This window comes from Leucoraja erinacea, chromosome 19 (assembly GCF_028641065.1).
Source record: "Leucoraja erinacea ecotype New England chromosome 19, Leri_hhj_1, whole genome shotgun sequence".
NCBI lineage: Eukaryota > Metazoa > Chordata > Chondrichthyes > Rajiformes > Rajidae > Leucoraja > Leucoraja erinaceus.
Window position 1 is genome coordinate 36,324,463 of NC_073395.1, and position 23,858 is coordinate 36,348,320.

At 42.4% G+C, this 23,858-nt stretch overlaps 1 protein-coding gene across 1 annotated transcript in view; it reads right to left on the reverse strand.

Annotated features, from left to right (window-relative positions):
* kcnd2 (potassium voltage-gated channel, Shal-related subfamily, member 2) overlaps window positions 1-14,328 on the reverse strand; it is a 411,877-nt gene extending 397,549 nt beyond the window's left edge. Inside the window, exons 1-2 of the mRNA XM_055650846.1 lie at window positions 13,466-14,328; window positions 11,867-13,077 (exon numbers count right to left, since the gene is read on the reverse strand). Coding sequence (XP_055506821.1) covers window positions 11,867-12,978 — 1,112 coding nt within the window. The 5' untranslated portion in view covers window positions 12,979-13,077; window positions 13,466-14,328. The remainder of the gene's footprint in view (window positions 1-11,866; window positions 13,078-13,465) is intronic.
* Window positions 14,329-23,858: the final 9,530 nt, after the last annotated feature.

Below are 23,858 nucleotides of genomic sequence, written 5' to 3' on the forward strand. Positions count from 1 at the left end.
TAGAATTGTACTGTAGATGAACTTGCTGTTTTTTCACCTCTGTGCATTATTGAAGATTTCCAACATCTTCCAAAATTGGGCCTGTTTTTGTCCAATTGGGTAAGTCAGAATACATAATAGACGTGATTCTTCATACACTGGTAATCTTGCCCAGTGAGTGAAGTAAAACATTTTCATGCGAAAAGTTTAACAAAGAGCAGACTGATGCAGTAGTGATCCTGCAATGACTTTGCCCTGCGGCCTGTTATAGTATTCAGGCCTTGCCAAAGTCGACGGGTGTCCGAGTGAATATATTGGGACTCAAAGTGATACTGCGTGGTGATCTTGGAGAAACATTGGCCCCAATGCAAAGTGTAGGTCCACTGGCATGTTGACACATCCTGGCGTCCATCAGCTGGCTCCCAGCTATGGGTGAAATAGGATGCCACTGCTGTGTGGGTATGGCTCAGGTGAGCCAAAGGCCTAGATCTTCATTCGTTCTGCAACTCCCGCAACCAAATAGGCCGCAGATATAGCAGCCTTGCTGTTCCTTTGTAATCAGTCTATTAAGTCGAGAGGGGAATGCAGATCCTAGGCATGTCTGGAGAGACTTCATCCTTGCTGATCATAAGGAGGGAAAAGAACCATGGGAGGTAGCCGCTATAGGCTATAGGTCAAGTTTGATTGGAGTGGAGCCTGGGAGCCAGGGGCTACCTCTGACGGTGGGAAGGAGCATCTTGTCCTTCCTGTGAGTTATCATCTGCCTCAAGCTGGGCAGCCCCCAATCAATGAGGTTCAATCAATATTTTCCTTCCTCTATGGATGCGTGGGGCATCCTGACAAGCAGACGTCAATTAGGTACCCAAGAAACAAAAGAAAGAAAGAATAAACCCAAAAGAAACTCTGCATCACAAATACTTTTTCCAGGGCAAACACCGCCACAAGGCATCATCCCTGTTCTGGTTACTCCCACCAACTCGATCTACTCATCATTAGAAGAAAGGTGGTCATCAAACCCGCTGACAAGGGAGGTCCCGTGGTAGTCTGGCGCGCCGATCTCTACAAAGCTGAGGCCACGCGCCAACTCTCGGACACCTCCTCCTACTTACCCCTGGACCATGACCCCACTGACGAGCACCAGGCCACCATCTCCAGCACCATCACCGACTTCATCCACTCCAATGCCCTACCCGACCGAGCCTCCAACCTCATCGTTCCCCAGCCCCGCACAGCCCGATTTTACCTTCTCCCTAAAATCCACAAACCTGACTGTCCCGGAAGACCCATTGTCTCTGCCTGTTCGTGCCCCACCGAACTCATTTCCAAATACCTTGACTCCATCCTATCACCCTTGGTTAAATCCCTCCCTACCTATGTTCAAGACACCTCAGACACTCTCCGTCGTCTCCGCGCATTCCATTCTCTAGGCCCTCACCCCCTCATCTTCACCATGGACGTCCAGTCACTCTACACCTCCATCCCCCACCACGATGGTCTCAAAGCCCTCCGGTTCTTCCTCGACCAGAGAAGCAACCTATACCCAGCCACTGACACTCTCCTCCGCCTAGCGGAGCTGGTCCTTACCCTCAATAACTTCACGTTCGACTCCTCCCATTTCCTCCAAATGCAAGGCGTAGCTATGGGCACACGCATGGGCCCCAGCTATGCCTGCCTATTTGTCGGTTACGTCGAGCAATCCTTGTTCAATACATACCAGGGCCCCACCCCCGACCTCTACCTCCGCTACATCGACGACTGCTTTGGTGCCACCTCCTGCACCCGCACACAACTGACTGACTTCATCCACTTCACCACTAACTTCCATCCGGCACTCAAATACACCTGGACCATTTCCGACACTTCCCTACCATTCCTTGACCTCACTATCTCCATTGCAGGAGATAGACTTTTGACCGACATACACTATAAACCCACTGACTCCCATGGCTATCTGAACTACACTTCTTCCCACCCTGCTTCCTGTAAGGACTCCATCCCCTACTCCCAATTCCTCCGTCTACGCCGCATCTGCTCCACGGATGAGGCGTTCCACATCAGGACATCTGAAATGTCCTAATTATTCAGGGAACGGGGGTTCCCCTCCTCCACCATAAATGAGGCTCGCACCAGGGTCTCTTCCATACCCCGCAACACTGCTCTCTCTCCCCATCCCCCCACTCGCAACAAGGGCCGAGTCCCCCTAGTCCTCACCTTTCACCCCACCAGCCGTCACATACAAAAAGTAATCCTCCGTCAGTTTCGCCACCTCCAACGTGACCCCACCACTTGCCACATCTTCCCATCTCCCCCCATATCTGCCTTCCGCAAAGACCGCTCCCTCCATAACTCCCTTGTCAATTCTTCCCTTCCCTCTCGTACCACCCCCTCTCCGGGCACTTTCCCTTGCAACCGCAAGAGATGCAACACTTGTCCTTTTACCTCCCCCCTCGACTCCGTTCAAGGACCCAAGCAATCGTTCCAGGTGCGACAGAGGTTTACCTGCATCTCTTCCAACCTCACCTATTGCGTCCACTGCTCTAGATGTCAGCAGATCTATATCGGTGAGACCAAGCGGAGGTTGGGCGATCGTTTCGCCGAACACCTCCGCTCGGTCCGCAATAACCAAGCTGACCTCCCGGTGGCTCAGCACTTCAACTCCCCCTCCCACTCCGTCTCCGACCTCTCTGTCCTGGGTCTCATCCATGGCCACAGCGAGCAGCACCAGAAATTGGAGGAACAGCACCTCATATTCCGTTTGGGGAGTCTGTATCCTGGGGGCATGAACATCGAATTCTCCCAATTTTGTTAGTCCTTGCTGTCTCCTCCCCTTCCTCAGTCCCCCTGCTGTCTCCTCCCATCCCCCAGCCTTCGGGCTCCTCCTCCTTTTTCCTTTCTTGTCCCCGCCCACCCCCGCTCCCGGATCAGTCTGAAGAAGGGTTTCGGCCCGAAACGTTGCCTATTTCCTTCGCTCCATAGATGCTGCTGCACCCGCTGAGTTTCTCCAGCTTTTTTGTGTACCTTCGATTCTCCAGCATCTGCAGTTCCTTCTTAAACATTAGAAGAAAGGATCTGCCTTGTGTTGTCCACACTCAAGCTTATCACAGTGCAACTTGTGGCACTGACCTCTCACTCAGCAAGAGCAAGGTGAAGCTACTCCCATATAAAGTAAATCCAAAAAGAAAGGTCAGCCCTATAACAACATCTCCAATAATGTGGGTGAACATCAAGGTTTCTCAGCACAGTTCACCAAACCCCTCCCAACCTTGGAACCGCCAAGGAAATGCATCAAAGACTGAAAATCTCTGATAACGGTCATCTATGATGAAAAATTACTTGCCTTCAGGAAAGAAAAGCATAAGAATACCAGCTGGTTTGGGGCAAGCTTAGATGAAATATCACCCATCATTGAAGCTAAATGCTCTGCGATCAACGCACATATACATCCAAACCCCTATACGCAAAATGGCCTAAAGGGGCTGTCCCACTGCGGTGACCTAATCTGCGAGTTTAGAAGAGTTTGCCCTCGACTCAAACTCGCAGCATGGTCGACACGTGGTCGACACGTGGTCCTAGGAGGTCCTATGAGGTCACTGGAACTCTCCTTCATGCTCGAGGCAAGTTCCTGAATACTCACGGCCTCAGCTAGGTCGCAGAAAATATTTCAGCATGTTGGCTTATTGGAGTTTTCAGGACTAAGGAAAACCGACCGGTAGGTAAAATGCCCGCTAAACTTTATTATACTTCTTAAATGTGTCTCCACTCCTTCTCTCCCCTTCTCCCCCTTCCTCCCCCCCCCCCCCCCCTCCCCGCGCTCTCTAAAGGACTTACCGTACACTGTGCAGCCATCTTTTACCTTCCTCTTCATCGCGGGTGTGAATTTCAGACAGCGCTCCTGCTTTCCCTGCCCCCCCGCCTGTGCGATGTGTGTGTGTGTGTGTGTGTTTGTGTGTATGTGTATGTGTGTGTGTGTGTGTGGTCGGTCAATCCAGCTGTGTGTGTGTGTGGTCGGTTGATCCAGCTCGCGGTTTCAACGCTGACGGTCGATCCAGCTCGAGGTTTTCCAGGCGAGTGCCCTCGAGCTTGAAGGTCGAAGACACTCTTCTTAACTCGCTGATTAGGTTGCCGCAGTTGGACAGCCCCGTAAGGTTTGCAAAAGCTGCCACACCAAAAGCAGCAAGGCATTATTCGGCATGGTGGAGCAGAGGTAGAGTTGCTACCTTACACCGCTTGTAAGGCAGCCAGAGACCCGGGTTCGGTCACGACTATGGGTGCTGTCTGAACGGAGTTTGTACGTTCTCCCCGTGACCGCGTGGGTTCCCTCCCACACTTCCTTGCACGGGGATGTAAAGGCAAGGAGGTTGTGTTAAGTTTTAAATTTTGTTGTACATGGTTCATGTTACAATGACAATAAAGAAACTATACTATACTATACTATTAAACTCCGTTAAAACATTGGTTTCATTGAGGCTGGGATATTGGGCATTGCACTATACAGCACAAAAGCACGGCAGAGAGTGCAGACAAGATTTACTAGAACAATGTAGGAAGGAACTGCAGATGCTGGTTTACATCAAAGGTAGACGCAAATTTCTGGAGTAACTCAGCGGGCCAGGCACCATCTCTGGAGAGAAGGGATGGGTGACATTTCGGATCGAGCACTTTCTTCGGTCTGAAGAAGGGTCTCGACCCGAAACATCACCCATTCCTTTTGTGTCTATCTTCAATTTCAGAGTTAAATAAAAAACACAAGAGTGCTGGAGGAATTCAGCGGGCAACAGCATCTGTGGGGGAATGGATTAGGAGTTGTTTCGGGCCAGGGTTCATCTTTAATAGGAAGGAACTGCAGATGCAGTTGTCTTTGCAAAATGCCAAATGATGCCGTGAGTGCCGAGTCAAGTGAGTGAGAGAGAGCGAGCAAAATAGCAATAGATCGATGAAGTGCAATGGAAAGGGAACATGCAGGCGGTGGCATTCCTACATTTCTGCCGTTCTTATTGGTGATAAATTCTGCAAGTTTACTAGCGCTATTGGAGTAGCTACTGCAAATAAATACAGTGCAATTTGTAGATGGTGCAACCACTTGTGAAATGATTTACTGTTTAGGGGGTGCCGATTGATCAGCAACTTGTTGGAATGGATTTTTCATGTTTTTTTGTGAACAGGACACATCAGGTCATTTTACACCTGGCTGGTATATGCCAGTGTTGCAACTGAGCTAAAATAGCTTGGCCAGGGGGACAACTGGTTCCAAAGTACAGATCTTCAATATTATACCACAGATATTGTTTGGTCCAGTTGCATTTGCTTTACCCTGTTCTGTCAACCATTTCTTTATAGGATGCAAATTGGGCTCTTGTGCTGGTGGAAGCTAGGAAGAATCATCTACTTGGCACTTCTGGCTGAATGTCTTTGCAAATGCTTCAGCCTTGTCTCTAGCATTCACATGTTTCAAAGTTCTTGTGCCTCTTTCTCTCAGCAGCAGTTTACCTATCCACCAGTCGCAACTAAATGTGGTACAACTGCAGAATTTTGACCTGCTATAATGTTTCTGGGATTGCTTAGCTATGATGTTTAATTGTTTGTCACACGTCTTCCAATGCTGGAACTCCATTAGCACCTCAATCTTAGGCACACCATGTGTTGCTCCAAGCAATTCCTGCCGCATTCTCACTGAACCTGGGTTTGTTCCCTAGTTTGATAACAACAAGGCAGTATGATGAGCACGCTAGTTTAATAGGTTACAGGTCATGGTGGTGTATACTTCCAGCACTGATGTGCCACATAAGCTCCCTGGAGCCCATGTTTAAGCTATCAGATCTGGTCTGAGTCTCTCAGTCAGCACAATTTCAAATGCATCTATGTCAGAAAGCAACAGGTTTGTGTAATGCATGCATGCTTTACAAGTACACTGTAGACCTTGACTTCTGAAGAACTCAATAAAGTTTAAAATCCCTACTTAGTAACAGCACACTAATTCATTTGATGACATCTTATCTGCTGCCGAAGTTCATTCTACTACTGAACACATGTTCTACTGTGCAAGGTTACAAAAGCTTGGTAGCTGAAATGCCAAAATTCAAATTTGGCAGGTTGGTGTCAAAACAACATTAAAAAGCTGAATGGTCGAATGATCTACTAATTAAATCTGAAGAAGGGTCTCGACCCGAAACGTCGCCTATTTCCTTCGCTCCATAGATGCTGCCTCACCCACTGAGTTTCTCCAGCATTTTTGTCTACTTACCGATTAAATATCGAACTCTGACATTGTGCTAATGCCCATCCCAATACTGCAACAACTCACAATTGAAATGTGCCTGCATTAATCACCACACTGGAAGTAAATCAATAAAGGTAATTCTGCTATGAAACGATAGCAGTGATCCTAAAAACCTTGTGCAAAAGAAGGTCATGTTATAAAACCAATTGTGTCAATGGGGAATAGAAAAGAGGGTTAGGGGCTAGAGAGCTTCACTCATAATAACACAGTTCCCTCCCTCCCATCCTCCTCCAGGATTTTCAAAAAAATAGGACTTTATTACACCATAACTGCAAGTTGTTTTTGTTACTGAAAGCTACAATTCCAAAGGCTGTATGTTAAATTGATTAATAGAGGTTATGTTTATTGTTCCCACACATTATAGTGTCAACAGAAGCAATTGCCTGTCAGTTTCAATGGCCATTTGTAATGAAACTGGCAGACGGTGTTCTTAAAAGACAATAGTATCCAATTACTTGGGTGATTGAAACAATCACCCCCCAATGTTTATTTTTCAAAACAGATTTTTTTCTGCCACTTTCTAAAGTAACTGTTTCTAAAGTAACTGTTAAGTGGTTCTCATCAAAATTGTATTATGACCAATTTGGTCTGTGCAACACAAATAGAGTTCCCTATTTCACCAGTCGCTTTATACCCAATTTGTGGCATGGAGACACTCATTATAGTAGAACTACCTGTCCTTTCAACAGTCTATAGAAAAAGTTTTGTGGCCTAATGTTGATTCAATTTCCATTACAAACGGCTATATTTCAAACTTGTACATACTTATTGAAAGATAACTGGAAATAAGTTGAGGCATGGTGCATATCCAGAACTCATTTAATAAGAAGGAATGCAAAATCATAAATAACCACATGCTAACGTTTGCAGAAAATCCATTAGATTTTGCCTCTGTGCTACAGAACAATTGGATTTCCTTTCATTTGCGATGAGGGATTTGTTGGACAAAATACAAAGAGCTTCAAAAATTCACCTGATGAAATTCCATTTTCTTTATTTAACTAAAAAACTGCAATCTTACAACTGACAACTTCAGGCTTTGGTTTACTCCGAATTGCACTTCATTTCATCATTGTAGATAAAATTGACCACTTAAATTGTCAACACAAAATTACACATCTAGGCCACATTTACACAAGATCATACTAGAGTATGAAAACATATACAGTATTTGCAAATAATGCACTTCATTTCCGAGCAAATCAGCAAGATTATGTTGAAACAAGGAATTGCAGATGCTGGTTTACACGAAAGGACATAAAGTGCTGGAGTAACTCAGCGGGTCAAGCAGTATCTCTGAAGAACATGGAGATGTGACATTTCAGATCTGGACTGAAGACAGGTTCTGACCCAATACATCACCTTTCTATGTTCTCCAGAGATGCTGCTTGACCTGCAAGATTATGCTTATTGTTCCAACACATAGTTTTATGATGTCAATGGTTTTTAAAGTCTGTCTTCACTTTTTGAGTAATACTGAAAAAGGGAATAACCAACATATTTTAATAGATACAACTGCCTGTGCAAATCCCAAGTTTGGATAATCAATTAAAAAATATATATATTTAATTACCATAAGCCACCAAAAGTAGTCAAATTGTAAGTAAGAAACTTGGCAACTGGCTGAAACACTAGTAGTTTTAAACTAGGCATCATTATTAGCAGCAAAGCTGTAGTACAAATTTGTTTTTTTCATGGTGAAGCATCAAAACTATATTTAAGCATTCTACGTTTTTATTTTATACAGTGGTTATTGTTTTAACAATTCATCTATGTGCGAACAGTGAAGAATTCCAAAAACAGCAATCAATTTGATAGAAGACACAAAAAAGTGCTGGTGTAATTCAGCGCATCAGGAAGCATCTCTGGAGTGTCCATTACTACAATTCCTATGCATTCTGCCTTATACAGAACATGCTGAAACTATTTTCCTTTGCCGTCTAGAGACAAAGTAAATGCAAAAAATAAAAAAAATTCGTGCCTTTTTTGTACATGTGGACTGAAAAATTACAACTTTTGAAATGTCCATTCAATACCTTTCCTTAGAATCACTATTAAACTATCTAATATTATGAAATTATTTAGACTCCCATTACATCAGGTATGTGTCACTCCCATGATAACAAATAAAATCTTATGTACACCATGCTGCCCTAATATAAAACATTTAGTACACAATCCATTAACAATAGAAAGAAAATTGGAGTGGATCTTTCTCCCCCTCTGGAAATCTAACACTTAGTAATAAGTAATTTACTCCAGACTTTTCACGATGCCACATACCACAACGGTCTCAGTAAACCTGGACACAAAGTCCGTTTTCACATACCAGGTCATTACTCAGTGTAACTATTGAAATGAGAATGCTAGGTGAATAATGCTGGAGCTCCATAGGAAACTGTTGTCCATATACTCTCTCAAGTTCAAGTTCAAGTTCAAGAGAGTTTATTGTCATGTGCCCCTGATAGAACAATGAAATTCTTGCTTTGCTTCAGCACAACAGAACATAGTAGGCATTGACTACAAAACAGATCAGTGTGTCCATATACCATTATATAAATATATACACACATGAATAAACTAATAAACTGCAAATAACAGATAACGGGCTATTAATGTTCAGAGTTTTGTCCAAGCCAAGTTTAATAGCCTGATGGCTGTGGGGTAGTAGCTATTCCTGAACCTGGTCGTTGCAATCTTCAGGCTCCTGTATTTTCGACCTGAAGGTAGCAGGGAGATGAGTGTGTGGCCAGGATGGTGTGGGTCTTTGATGATACTGCCAGCCTTTTTGAGACAGCGACTGCGATAGATCCCCTCGATGGAAGGGAGGTCAGAGCCGATGATGGACTGGGCAGTGTTTACTACTTTTTGTAGTCTTTTTCTCTCCAGGGCGCACACGTTGCCGAACCAAGCCATGATGCAACTCTACTGCATGCTCTCTACTGTGCACCTGTAGAAGTTAGAGAGAGTTCTCCTTGACAAACCGACTCTCTGTAATCTACTCTTAATAATTGCATCACCAGGAAAGATCTTCAGAGATGTGCACGCCCAGGAATTTGAAGCCCTTGAACCTTTCAACCATCGACCCGTTGATATAAACGGGACTGTGGGTCCCCATCCTACTTCCAAAGTCCACAATCAGTTCCTTGGTTTTGCTGGTGTTGAGGGCCAGGTTATTGTGCTGGTACCATATGGACAGTCGCTCGATCTCTCTTCTATACTCTGACTCATCCCCATCAGGGATACGTCCCACAACAGTGGTGTCGTCAGCGAACTTAATGATGGAGTTCATACTATGACCGGCTAAGCAGTCATGAGTATAGAGTGAGTACAGCAGGGGGCTGAGCACGCAGCCTTGAGGTGCTCCTGTGCTGATTATTATCGAGTCTGACACATTTCTCTGCTCTTCAGTATGTCTTTAAGTTCATAAGTGATAGAGGCAGAATTAGGCCACCCTGACACCCTTACTAATCAAGCAACTTCCAATGTCTGCTCAGCAGCATGAAATATGTGGAATGTGTCCGAAGTAGAGGTCATTCATGCTGAGCTGAAGGGATGGACACACTTTGGTCGGACTCAGATACAATGCTATCCTATTTAATCCAATGGGTCCATTGATCTGAATGGAAAAGGTAAATTAAGTAATAGCATGCATTTATTATTTATTTAAATCATTTTTAATGGTTTAATCAATTTATGTCAATTCAATGTGTTCTTTTAGTCATTTTAATTGTATTCATGTTTTACCTTTTTCTCCCCCAATGCCATAGATCAGAACAATGTGTCCTGTCAAAAAAGGGTCATCAGATTGATATAGGGATCTAAGCCATAATTTGCAGACTTCTGCATTTTGTTGAATGGTCATGGTCTCAAATCCAGTTGGACCCATGAAGGAAAACACTTGCTAGCAGTTAGCAGGTGATGAACTCAAAGTGCAGACTGGGTTAAATATAATACAGCCCAGTCAGTACATGTAGATTCTGGCTCTGTCTCCAAAGTCATAAAAGTCCCTCCCCAGGCCCAGAAGCAATAGTCAAGCAATGTGCAGAACTGACCCCCAACAGAAGAAGAATGCTCATCTAGGTGCAGTATTGATACAGTTCTTGCAATACACCTCCAGGAGGATCACTTGATTATAGTCCAACATATTACGTATTTTCTTAAATTAAATTATGATGTAATGATTGAAAATGATTGCCCGCTTCTTGCAGCAGAATGAAACTTTTTTATACTATCAGTTCTACGGTACTGCGATGAATTGTTTACTTTAACAAGGCTTTCTTACAACTTATCCTCAGAGTTAAGCCAGTTGCAAATCTTATTTTAGGGAATGGATAATGTCTGCCTTGACATATGACTTAACTATTCAACAATTTGTTGGATAATCTAGTGTTAAAACATCATATATAGGCCCCTATAACAGTGTTTGCATCCCATTCAAGACCAGGTGCACACTTAGTGCAAACTACAAAGTGTTTTGTGAAATTGCTTTGTTGTGGTTTACAACTTGTATATACGCATGCATCAAACAGAGCAAAAATATTTATAACTGCCATTAGAAAACTGGTTTAATTCAATATTTGCACTCAAGTGCAGAGGAGTTTTCAAGCAACTCAGTTATTTGTCATGCTACCATCAGAATTGTTGTAGTTTGATGGGTCACACAGGATGAAAGGCCTACTAACATCAATCATCTTTGTATACGAATGGAAATTTACAACCCAAGAGTGATAAAATGTAATCGATACTATTGGAATTTTACATGTCTTTATTGGCTAAAGCTTGGTTAGACATTATGGACCAAAATTTCAAGGTCGGTTTTGTCCCATTAGGTCAGAGAGTTGTAAGTGACAAAGATGGCCATATTCAGCACAACAGTAGCAACTGGTTCTCCAAGCTGCCTCATAATTTACTAAAAACCTATCCATGATTGCTGAACCATAAATTACAATACATTTTAATATCAAATGATAATAAAAGCTATTAAAAATGCAACTTTGTATTCCAACATTTCAGAAATACAGAGCTTCTCAGTTGTTTTCATCCCAGGTTCCTGGTGGCAATTCTGTGTTGTTGTATTTTATAAATATAAAGTAAGTACTTATGTGTATTCAAACATAGACTTTCAGAGTTGTCACGGTTATTTCAATATACCTCTTAGTTATGGGCACAGAACAAACCAATATGAAAATGACATTTGCTGATAAGGGGAGAGAAATTATATGTTTCAAACTTTCCAAAGTCGGTCAAGTTAACTGCATTAATATTATCAAAAACTTCAAACGTATGCAGATTAACCTTTGTGGCATTGGTTCTTCCAACAAATAATTTCACACCTTCTGCACAAACAATGCACCTGTTCAGAGAACCCTTCAAAAGCAGCGCACATTCAATAAATACACTGAACTCTATGACTGGCCTTCTGCGTGAAAGTTTACTCCAAATTAACTCAAGGGAGACCAAAACCAACTTGGGGCAGCCAATGAATCAGTGGTACCAAGATCAAAAAGTTCCATTCAACACAAAACACAGGCCAAGTAAAACCCACAATTGAACTGGAAGCAGACCAACCTGCACCAGTCAAGAGTGCAGAGAAACCCAGGCACTTACCCCAGAGTGGTCATGGTGACAATGGTGTACCAGAAAGCAGCCGGGATGCTGGTGAACTTGGTGGCAGTGGAACCCTTCTCGGCGTAAAACATGACAGTGGCGAAGATGATAATGGCCATGGTGAGGGAGAAGAGGAGGAAGCCGAGCTCGGAGGCGCAACTCTTGAGGGTGTAGCCCAGGATGCGCAGGCCCTGCGAGTGGCGGGAGAACTTAAATATCCGGAAGACCCTGAAGACCCGCAGGGTGACGAAGGCGCCGCTCACGTCCTCGTTGTCCGTCATGACCAGGGCGATGTAGTAGGGCATGATGGCCACCACGTCGATGATGCTCATCACACTGCGCACGAAGCGGTACCGGCTGGGGGCCGCCATGAGGCGCAGCAGGTACTCGACGGTGAAGATCATGACGCACGCCGTGTCGAGGCAGAAGAAGGCCAGGGCGTAGCGCTCGCCGCACGGCAGCTCCTTGACGCTGCCCGGCATGGCGCCGCACGGCACCGTCTCCGCCACGTTGGCCATCACCGAGATTGCGATGAAGAAGCCGGTGACGTAGTAGAGCACGAGCGCCAGGGTGCTGGTGTGCGGGTTCTCGAAAGCCCGCCACACCTTCTCGCGCGCCGTCATGGACGGCAGGCGGTTCTCGGCGCTCAGCTCGTCCTCCGCGTCGTCCAGGATGCGCTCGACGTTTTCGCGCTTTCGGTCCTTGTACTCCTCGTAGCAGCAGTCGCCGATGATCTCGGGGATGATGCCGAAGAAGGCGAGCTCCTCGTCGTAAGCCGAGATGCACTCGTGCCGCGGGTAGTGCAGCTTGCCCGTGCGGTAGAAATTCAAGATGTTCCTGAAGATGTCCGGGTCGCGGTCGAAGAAATATTCGCTGATGTCGTCGTTGTAGAAGAATTCCTTCTCCGAGCTGCCCAGCAAGGTGTCGGGGTACCTCTCCAGAGTGCTCCGCCACGTCTGGAAGCGCCTGCCGCTCACGTTGAGGATGACTAGCCCGTCCTGCGGCCGCTTTCTGTCGCTGGGGGCGGCGGGCATGGGGTGGCTCGCCACCGGCATCCACCCGATAGCCGCCGCCCGGGCGAACGGCAGCCAGGCTGCTACCCCCGCTGCCATCCTCAGCGATCTGACTGACTGACCGACCGCGCGCTGCTGGCTGGCGAGAAACAGGTCGCTCCTGACTCAAAACCCGGCTGGGTGTTGCTCGTCCGACATCTGGAAAGATAAAATAAACCAGAATGGGAATGCGATTTGCAGGAGTGCGAAATAAAATAAAAGCAAACTCACTACTGCATACGATTGCCAACCCTCAGAGTTATTTTTTTCAAATTTTTGCAGCATTTTCTAAATCTGTATGCTCTGTTTACACATGCATTTTAAAGAGTACCGTCCTATTGCAGTTGTACACCTCCAGGCACCAACTTAAGAAGCAGCCGCACATTTACCAGGTGTTATCAAAAGAGCATTAACTATTTGCTGCCGTACCTCTCCGAAACATCGGCCACTTAGCGGATACCTAGAGGTTTCAGACCTTTATCTGTGCAATTCACAATTTATATATATATATTATCAACGTATAACATAAAATGCAAAGAACCTGTACCGGATCAGTGACAGGAGGATCCCCCAACAGAGCTTCCAGTCCACCAGCAACAAGTTCAGGAAACGTAATCACGCTTGACGATTCGGTAGACGATGCAAAACCTGAACATATTCCACTTCTCCACTCTTTGCAGTACAGTATCTCCAAAAGAAGGCGAGATCGTGTTCATATACATTTATAGACAGAATATATGAAGGCACTCGCAAGACTGAGGGCGCAGTTGGACTTCCTTGTTCGGAGACCGTGTGGGTGGTTCATAACCGACAGCTATTGTGTATTCAAGGAGACCTCGATGTAAGATCAAGACTTACATTTTTTTTTTACATTTTATGGATGGGTGGGGGTGGACGATATTCCTGGAACCAGAACTTCCGTAAAATAAAATCGATCATTGAAACCAGAAAATCCAACGCTCTTGCAGAAATCAATGACTAGAATTCATTACGGTCCTCAGTGTCCGCCGATATACTAACTCCTGTGCGCTTTTCGGTGTTGCTGTCTCCGCGTTCCTTTGCCATTTATAAACAGATAAGGTGAGAAAGATCCCGCCTGGTTCGAGTTGTCGTTTCAAATACTCCAAGGCAGCGTTTCAGCTCTATTCAATGCCGAGTATTTATTTCTGTTTCCCCTGTTACAAGCGCATGGGAATGAAGTCAACCTGCAGAGGGCGATGCATTTCAGGATTTGGATGGTCAGCCCGAGCAATCAAAATCAAAACGGGTGTGTGTAAAAAAAAATAAGCGTTTTTATCAGGAAGGGGGGTGTTAAAGGGATGGGACGGTGACAGTGCATGTGGACATCTGAGGAGTTTTTAAACATTGTAACCATTGCCAAGTTTAATCAGAATTCGGATGATTAACAAAGAAAACTCCGGCATTTATTTGTAACCTTTCACGGCAAGTCACAAATGCTTAAAATCCAATTAAGTACTTTTCAAATGGGGAAAAAAAACCTCTCCCAGTAAACCTACACCCAGCAAGATCCCACAAATAAAAACACAACGTTGACCCAATAAACCGCTCTAGATGCTGCTCACTGAGTGATACATTGTGGCTACTGAAGAAACTGCACAGATGTTCGTCTCGTGGTAGGAACCATACATAATGAGTCTTTTTAAAATTTCAAAATACACTTTATTCGAGAAATAAATATATCCAATACATTATCCTTACAAGACTCCATCCAACATTCTCGGAGGCTATACATACATTTCAATACTGTTTACACACATTACACGTATTTATCACCCCACCCTTGCCACTCATGGCGTTTAATCCCTTCTCTTATTTTGAGGGGCGTCTCCACCACACCTTGCCCCCCAATGTCCAGCAGTGGAAGGACCCTAGACTGTGGTCCTCTCCCAACATTGATCCAGATCGTTCTCCGGGATGAAGAGGTTGATTTGTGGAGATTGAGTTTAGAAGCTGGTGGTTTTATTGAAGCAAGACTCTAAAAGGGCTTGATGGGATTGATGTTACGCAAATGTTCCCCGGTGACACTGGAAGTCGGGGCAGAGTCTCGGGATAAAGCGACATACATTACAGAAAGACACAAATGGAATACATTATAGGTTGTGTTGGGTAAAAAATCTTCTTTGGCATAGGTTGTGAATGTTTGGACCTCTCTATCACAGACAATCATCCGACAATCAAAGCTTATTTAAGGCCGAGATGGGGGGGGGGGGGGGGGGGGGGTTAATTGATTATGGTCTTATTGCTGCGGAGATGTTGAAAACGTTGAATAAGAGTTGAGTTGATTGTTGATCTGAACCTGAATGATGAAACAGGCTAAGGGGTTACATGGACTACATCTGTTCCGACTTGTTTTCTTCATATGTTAATAAACCGCATTGCAAATAAATAATGTAATGGCCAGGGTAATAATGGCTCACCTTAATGTAGGAAGGAACTGCGGATGCTGGTTTACACCGAAGATACGCACACAATGCTGGAGTAACTCAGCAGGACAGGCAGCATCTAATATACTAGAGGATCTTTGGGCAGTATCTCTGGATAGAAGGAATGGGTGACGTTGTGGGTTTGAAGAAAAGTCTCGACCCGAAACGTTACCCATTCCTTCCCTCCAGGGATGCTGCCTGCCCCGCTGAGTTACTCCAGCATGTTTGGTCTTTCTAACAACTCAGTGTTGAGGTCGCAGTGCATTGTCAGAGATCCTGTTTTTCTTAACCTGATGAGTGTGACCCGTGCTTTTAGGTGTATCTGAAAAGATTTAATTAGCGCATTTTGAAAAGTGGGTGCATCATTAGCGGCGTACGAGCCAATATTTTACTCTCGATCAATAATACAAAATCACATTATCACAATGGTATTATCGCGAAATTTCTGCAAATTGAGATGTCTACTTTAGCCCATTAATTACAACGCGAAGATGCAAATTGCCGGAGTAACGCAGCGGGTCAGGCAGCATCCTTAGAAAACATGGATAGGTGACTTTTCGGGTCGAGACCCTTCTTCAGACAAAGCGATTCATCACGAAGCGGTTCATTGATTGCGAAGTGCCTTGGAGCTACTGAGGTTGAGACAAGTGCTATATAAAGATAAATCGTTCTTAACAATATTAAATAATTTAAAAATCTAATGAAAATATTATAACTGTAAGTTCAAATACAGGTTGAAAGATCAAACATGATTACAGTTAACTATCAGGTTGCATTAAATTAACTGACCCAATAATGAAGACAACTTATAACGTGTTATCTCTATATTAACAAATATAAGCGTGCTACTTACTCTTTGGACACCTCGGGTGAAAAGCATTTACTTCAAACATATTCCCTTTTCCCCAAACAACAGGTAAACCGCAATGGGCCGTTTTACGATCGGATGTTTTTAAACTCCATTTCCCATTAACTAAACCATTAAATTTCAGCTGCTGCAGCTTAACACCAGGCAATGTAATGTTAAATGACAAGACATCAGAAGACTAAAACGTTGAATGGAAGTATTTTGTAAACTTTGTTATTGTTATTTTGTTATTGTTTTCTATTGTAAATGGTTGCCGCGGTGCAGTGAAACGTTATTTAAACAAGATTTATTTAAATAATAATCAATTGGAAAGAACATTAATGTGTTGGCACAACTCTCACAGCAATTGCACGAGTGAATATGTGTTTCTGATACATTTACTATAAACGTGAGTTGTTGCACTGAAAGATTGTGGTTTTCCCAACAAGAATATCAGATCTTGTTTTGGAGCTCTGTTTTTTGTGAATCAGAATGTGGATCTATTTTTGTTTATTAGTTCTTTTTTCCCAAAAGGAAAGCTTTCTGTCATCTTAATTGAAATATCTTCCTTTAAGTTTGATTTACACATAAACTGCTTCCTGGGAATTATGGTTGAGCGTATGCTAACGTGCAGAATTGCATTCACCTACAATCTTGAAAGAGTCCTGCGGTTTTCATCGCCGTTGGCATTTTCATTGATGACAATTGGGCAGAGCAGTTGGGCGCTGCTGTAGTTATGTAAGTGATTACGTTCTTGAAGAGGCTAACAGACCTTGCAGATTCACAGTCCTTTCTGAATCATGCATGACATTCATATGTAAAGGATGAAGTTTCATTCTAACCTACGATGCCAAAAGTGCGTCAGTGTATTCATTCGTTTCGGTTCACTCCTACAATTAATGCTAATATATCGGATAACTACAATTCTAACACCATGGTTACCGCAGTACACCAAGCTCCCCTACCCCCTATCTAAATACAATTTATCCCAATGCAAAGCAATATGAGAATGGACACATTTGACATCCCATTTAGACATGCAACCCCCTCATCAACTCCTAACCCAAAGCTCTTTAATTAAATAACCCCAACTGTCAACAAATTGGCGAGCTGTAAATAAGCACATTAATGCAAACTTCTGGAAGTGGAAGTGACATTGGAAGTCTTGTTTTTGTTTAAAGAAGAAAATTAAATGCAATTTTACGCCCATTATTTATTAAAGAAGCATTTTGGAAAGGAATACATTGATACAAAAATAAGATACTTCAACTGTTGGAAATTATAATTGTGATCTGATTTATATTTTGACTTGTTAGTTATTATCTTGTGTCAATAACTCTTTCTCACAAGTGGAACCTCTCTGTGATAACTCCTTTAAAATTTGATCTAATTACAAAGATGTTTTATTAGTTCATTTCTTAACCTTCCTTCAGGAGAAAGATCTATCTGCTACTCCCTTTGCTGAAGCCTATACTTTATAGTATTGATATTATCTTTGTAAATACTGATTGTTATTTATAATTCTGTAAATACAGAATTATATACAGTTCTCCAACAGTGAAATGTCATTTGGACAGATATATGGATAGGAAAGGTTTAGAGGGATATGGGCCAAATGTGGGCAGGTGGGATAGGTGTGGATAGGCATCTGGTCCAGCATTGGCAAGTTGGGCCAAGGGACCTTTCCCTGCTGTATGACTGTATGACTATGACTCTATGAAGAGTGAAGTGGGTAGGGTTTAATGCATGCTTGGCTCTACTTTTCATTTCTACTCTACTAAATATAAGCCTTAGTGTTTGGTCTGTTTTTATTAAATCACCAAAAAGATGATATTAGCCTGCCAAAATGGCTGAAATGCTTTTTTTAAAGTCATTAATGACATCCTATTATACCGAATAATCGATTTTTAAAATCCTTAACCTTGAGGCAACTGACCACATTATACTTCTTCAGCCCTTCTCTACCATCTTCCAGATGGCTCATAGCCACGCAATCACAAAGTTTTCTTCTGATTCATTTACACCGCTACCTCTGGTGACACATAGATCTACCCTCGGCCTTTACTTGTTCCCCAGGTTGTTTACAAGATAGTGTTGAATTTGAGCCTAATGAGTTTCAGACTACAAGAATGCATAATCATTAAATCCTGCCTTGATAACATTGCCAATGTTTATATTTATCTGCCACAAAAACAAAAGTGTTTGCTCTTTCTTTATCCCCAGACATGTCAATTCAAACGCACGCCAGGTCAGCATCCTGCATTCGATGCTGTTATGTTTATCCACTAACTTTTGCTGCTCTTGTCCTAATTCATATTAATCAAAATCATTTATTTTTTCCTATTTTGTAGGTAGTTCTTAGGGATCAAATATGATTTACTTCCGCTCAGACTTTGTGGATTCTGGCCACTGAGGCCAGTGGGAATTAGAAGTTCTTACGCAGATAGGGGTTGGTGCACTTGATGGGTGGTGAATTTCTATCATACACAATAGAGTACCGTGCGCTTCCCACCCATGTAAGTTCACAGTACCACCCTAAATGTTCATTTTCCACTTTGAGCAATGATGGGCTACAGATTCCCAAGACAGTAGGAGGCTTTGAACATATCATCTTCCTGCCTAATTTTTATTTCCTCTTTCTAATGATTTCCCACCATGTCAGAACTTGGTGTTAGGCAACAAAATGACATGGCCTGTCCAAAAGAGCCAACTGACTGTAACTAGGGCTCAACACTAGAGATGTTGGCTTGGGAGAGGATACTGATATTTGGAAACATCAAATCTGTGGAATCTTTGGAATTTCCTTTCAAGGCCATCTTTTCCTACTTTAAGATTTACTTGACTAAGCTTCTTCTCATCTTCCCTGACATCTTCCAATGTGGCTCATTGTCAACATTTCCAAATTTTTAATCTTTCCTATTTTGTAGGCTACTATTTTACACATATATTCTTGATTACATGTATAACTTTAGCTATCCACCCATCTCCTGGCATTAATTCTGTCTCTGGTGAATTTTTCTTTACACAGGCGGCACAGTGGCACAGTGGTGGAGTTGCTACCTAATAGTGCCTGAAACCCGAGTTCAATCCTGACTATCTGTGGTGTCTGTATGGAGATTGTACGTTCTCCCCATGACCTCATGGATTTTCTCTGGGAGCTCTGGTTTCCTCCCACATTAAAAAGATATACAGGTTTGTAGATTAATTGAATTGGTAAAATTGTAAAATGTCCCTAGTGTGTGTAGGATATTGTGAGTGTGCAGAGATCACTGGTCGGCACGGACTCAGTGGGACGAAAGGCCTGTTTCTTCACTGTATCGCTAAACTAAACTAAACTAAAAAGCTGTAAGTTTCCACTAACTCTTTAAATTCTTTTAAAATGTAAAGGCACAATCCATCCATGCCAGGAATTTCAACCTCTTTGAGTTTTGTTACGTCAGTTATAATTTATATATGTTTTATTTTAAATCCAGCCATATCATTTCTAATCTCATCCGTGATACTTCATCTGATTTGTCTCACTGATAAATCACCATTTTGTCCAATGGCCTGGGATTTCATCTCAATTTTAATGATAAACGTAACCCTACCCCAACTTTCACTTTGTATTTATGTGCCTGTATAATTTTACGGTCTTTTATAACTGCGTTGTATGGCTTATTAGATTTCCTGTTTTTTTAAATTGTCTCCTTTTTTTAAATAGTTTCACTTCACATGCTCATTCTTGTTTTCCGCAGTTCCCTTACCTAATCTGTGACTCCACTTTCATATATCTTGATGTCCTATTAGCATTTAGCCTCGTTAAAGAAGGAAGATATTTCCCACGGGTTCTGTTAAATACCTTTTGGAACTTTGCCATAATTACCCTTCATCATTATTTTCCATTTTATTTTTCCAGGTTCTAATCCCGACTTTTTGAAATCAGTTTTGTTCAAATCATTGTCCAGCTTTCTGTTTATATCTTCCTAAACAGTCATCCTAAATTCTATCATATTGCGCATACTATTGCCTGCATGTTGCTCTACTTTTAACTCTCTTAAATCTTCACTTGCTGATGCTATATTAATGGGCATTTTGTTATTCTATAACGCTGCTATCTCTGTTCAGTTTTGCAATTCCATTTCCTCCTTTAGCTACTATCTTTCAGTAATATGGTACACCTTGTAACATTTGGTTCAATTAAATTATACTTTATTGTCACGTGTACCTAGGTATAGTGAAATACTATAGTGTTTTGAATACGACCCGGTAAAATCATTCAGTAGGCCTCACCTAGGCAGTACACAAGTGTCACCACATTTCTTGCATTGACAAAGTAACAAAAATTCACCGAACAGTCCTATCTTTCCTCCCTATAATCTGCCCGCCGCTGCATGTGGCAACAGCTCCCCTGGTCCCCCCTTCATTCTGGGTGGCCCCCTGCCGGTTAGATCTCGACAACTATCCTCACTCTTGATGGCCCTCCTCACATTCAGACGGCCTTCCTCACTTTCTAATGGCCCTCCTCACTCTCCGACAGCCTACCTCGCTTTCGACAGCTCTTCTCGCTCTCCTAATATGGCCAGGAATATGTATCATCATTCTGACTTTGCAATGTAACTATGTCAAGATGTCTGTTTAAGAAGGAACTGCAGATGCTGGATAATCGAAGGTAGACCTGGAGAAACTCAGCAGGTGAGGCCGCATCTATGGAGCAAAGGAAATAGGCAACGTTTCGGGGCAAAACCCTTCATGAGGCTTGTCCCGTCATCTAAATAATGACATTAGTTAATCAGTTTTTGTAAACCCAATCCCTAATAAAGTATATTACTCCATACAGCTTCTTTGGGATTGCAGATTTGTTAGGCCTTTCTCACTATTGATCTTTGATTAAACCATCTTAATATTTTGGATTTTGCTGTTAAATGGTTTATCCCCAAATATTATTCTTTCTTTAATTTCCTACTGATTGGATTATAGTTAGAACCTTTTCATCTTCGGTGCTGGCTCGAAGGGCCAAATGGCCTCCTCCTGCATCTATTTTCTATGATGGGGCAAGTTTACATTTGACACCCCAGCATATTATTTTTTCTAATGTAATCTTATCCATCAGGTCAAAATTGTTGAATCAGACTTAACCTTGTGTTCCTTCACATAGCCTGAACAGATGCAAAAAATACTGATGTTATTACTTAATTATACACCATTAAGTTTGATTAATGTTATTGATGTTTAATTTATAACACAGCAGATATTCTTTTAATGTCAGAAAGCTAATCTTAATGATGACATTCACTAATTTCCAAAAACCTCCTTACTGTTGTGTCGAATAAAATTTAAAATGCTTTTAGAAATATTGATGCAAAAATAGAAAGGCATCTTCAGAACTGAATTCCAATTTGATTCCAAAATAATTAAAATCAAACGGTCAATATCCATGGGCTACTTTATATGGCATCCAGCCCAATCTTTCTTATCTCAGTGGATTTTGGTTCTGAGTTGTATAATTTGGAGTTTCTGCTTTTTTAGTCCACTCACTGATGAACCATTCCGATGTTTTGAGGACCAGATGCTTCTATTTTCATCCCAATTAGATTTTCTAAAATTAAAGATAGCCGTCAGGTAAGAAGAACATGCGTTCACATCAGCATTTATCCCCTGGTAGTCAATGTTTGATTTCCAAATGAAGCATGCAATGCAACTTAGGTGATCTGGACTGTGATTCATACACTATTACCACTCCTGGATGTGTAGCATCAGCTAGAAACTTTGTTTTTACAACTACATACATTTATATTCTTCAGGCCAGAACAGTGTGTTCATGCGTTATGAAATCGTAGGAATTCAGTTGAAGAATAATTATTATAAGTGTACCGTCTTCATCCAAAGACTTCTATCCATTATATTCCTCATTAAACAGCTGACACTGAATTATTCACAGTTGTAGGTCAAATGTTCCCTTTTCTATCACATTTAACCACAGGATGCACGCCACTGCTATATTCCTACATTAATTGATAGAAACCCTGCCACGATGCAACAACAATAACCAGATGGTAAAAAACATTTTGGTTTTCATATTGTTTAATTTTTATAATCTATCAAATTTAGTTAGCCTGAAATGATTTTCAAAACACAGAGTACTGGAGGAAATCAGCAGGTCTGGCAATATCTGGGGAAGGAATGGATAAACGATATTTCAGGTCAGGACCCTTCTTCAGGCTCAGATTTTATTATTTAATGGCTAAATTCTATTTTCTTAACCATTAGTTCTAAATCCACAATGATCATGAAGAACAATATTCAGATGTGCCAATTTGATTTTTTGCACTAAATTGTTTGATCTCATTATTCTATACTATAATTCCTTAATATGATTTACAATTCAAATCAAACTTGGAAAATATAAACTCAGTTGCTTAGTTCTCTCGAGCCTGCTGCTTTGGGTCTGGTATAATGCTAATCTCACCTGCACTTTTGCTATCAATGAGAGTTCTGACATAAAACTACTAGAACCTAGATTTATTTTCCTTCCTCATCATGAAGCAAATATGAACTCCCCCTCCCATTCCGAATCTGACCTTTCTGTCCTGAGCCTCCTCCATGGCCAGAGTGAGGACTACCGTAAATTGGAGGAGCAGCACCTCATATTTCGCTTGGGCAGTTTGCACCCCAGCGGTATGAACATTGACTTCTCTAATTTCAGGTAATCCCTACTTTCTCCTCCCTTTCTCAGCTCTCCCTCAGCCCACTGGCTCCACCTCTTCCTTTCTTCTTCCCCCCACCGCCCCCCCTCCCCTTCCCCACCTTCACATCAGTCTGAAGAAGGGTTTCGACCCAAAACATTGCCTATTTCCTTCGCTCCGTAGATGCTGCCTTGCGCGCTGAGTTTCACCAACATTTTTGTCTACCATGAAAAAGAGACAAATTTCTGTAGGAAGTTAAATTTGAGGAATATGTTCCACAGAACCTAATTGACTGCTTTAGTGATGTCTAAAACGCTCATGTTTAGTGTTTGGTGCTGCTGCTATGCTTCTTGGAGATAGTGTGTAGTGAACATCGTGTCTACTGTGCTGTACAGCTTTTGCTCACTGGAAGAAGCCTATTAAGGAGGATTACGGTAATAACTCTTCCTATTTCTCTGCCTCTTTATTCTATTGTACAGACCAGACCTCTCACCATCGACTCCATGCTGCCTCAGAAAAGCAGCCAACATAATCAAAGACGTCCCACCTGTATTTTAGGCGAAATGCACCCTGACTGGTCAGCAACATGTCCTTCAGCTTTGCCACTTCACTCTCTGTTGACTTCTGTAACTAAGTATATCACCAAATGCTTGCAGAATTAAGAGACCAAGCAGAAAATTTTCAACCAGAACCAACACTGGATGCAACTTGTAAGTCCTTTCAATATGGCTTGCTTCTGTCTGCATGAGATCTTTTAAGTTTGTATTTAGGAGAAGATGTAAGCTTCAAACAGGTTGTTCTCATCAACTCAGTGTCATGCACAGATTGACATTATAATCAGCCCAGTCGGCATATCTCCATTATCCATGCCTAACCTATAATTTAGTTCTTTCACCAAAGTGGGGCCTACCACGATTTGTCACATACATCAGTTGAGAAGCCATCTTGGAGCTCTTGGGGCCTTTGCAGAATTGAAAATAACTG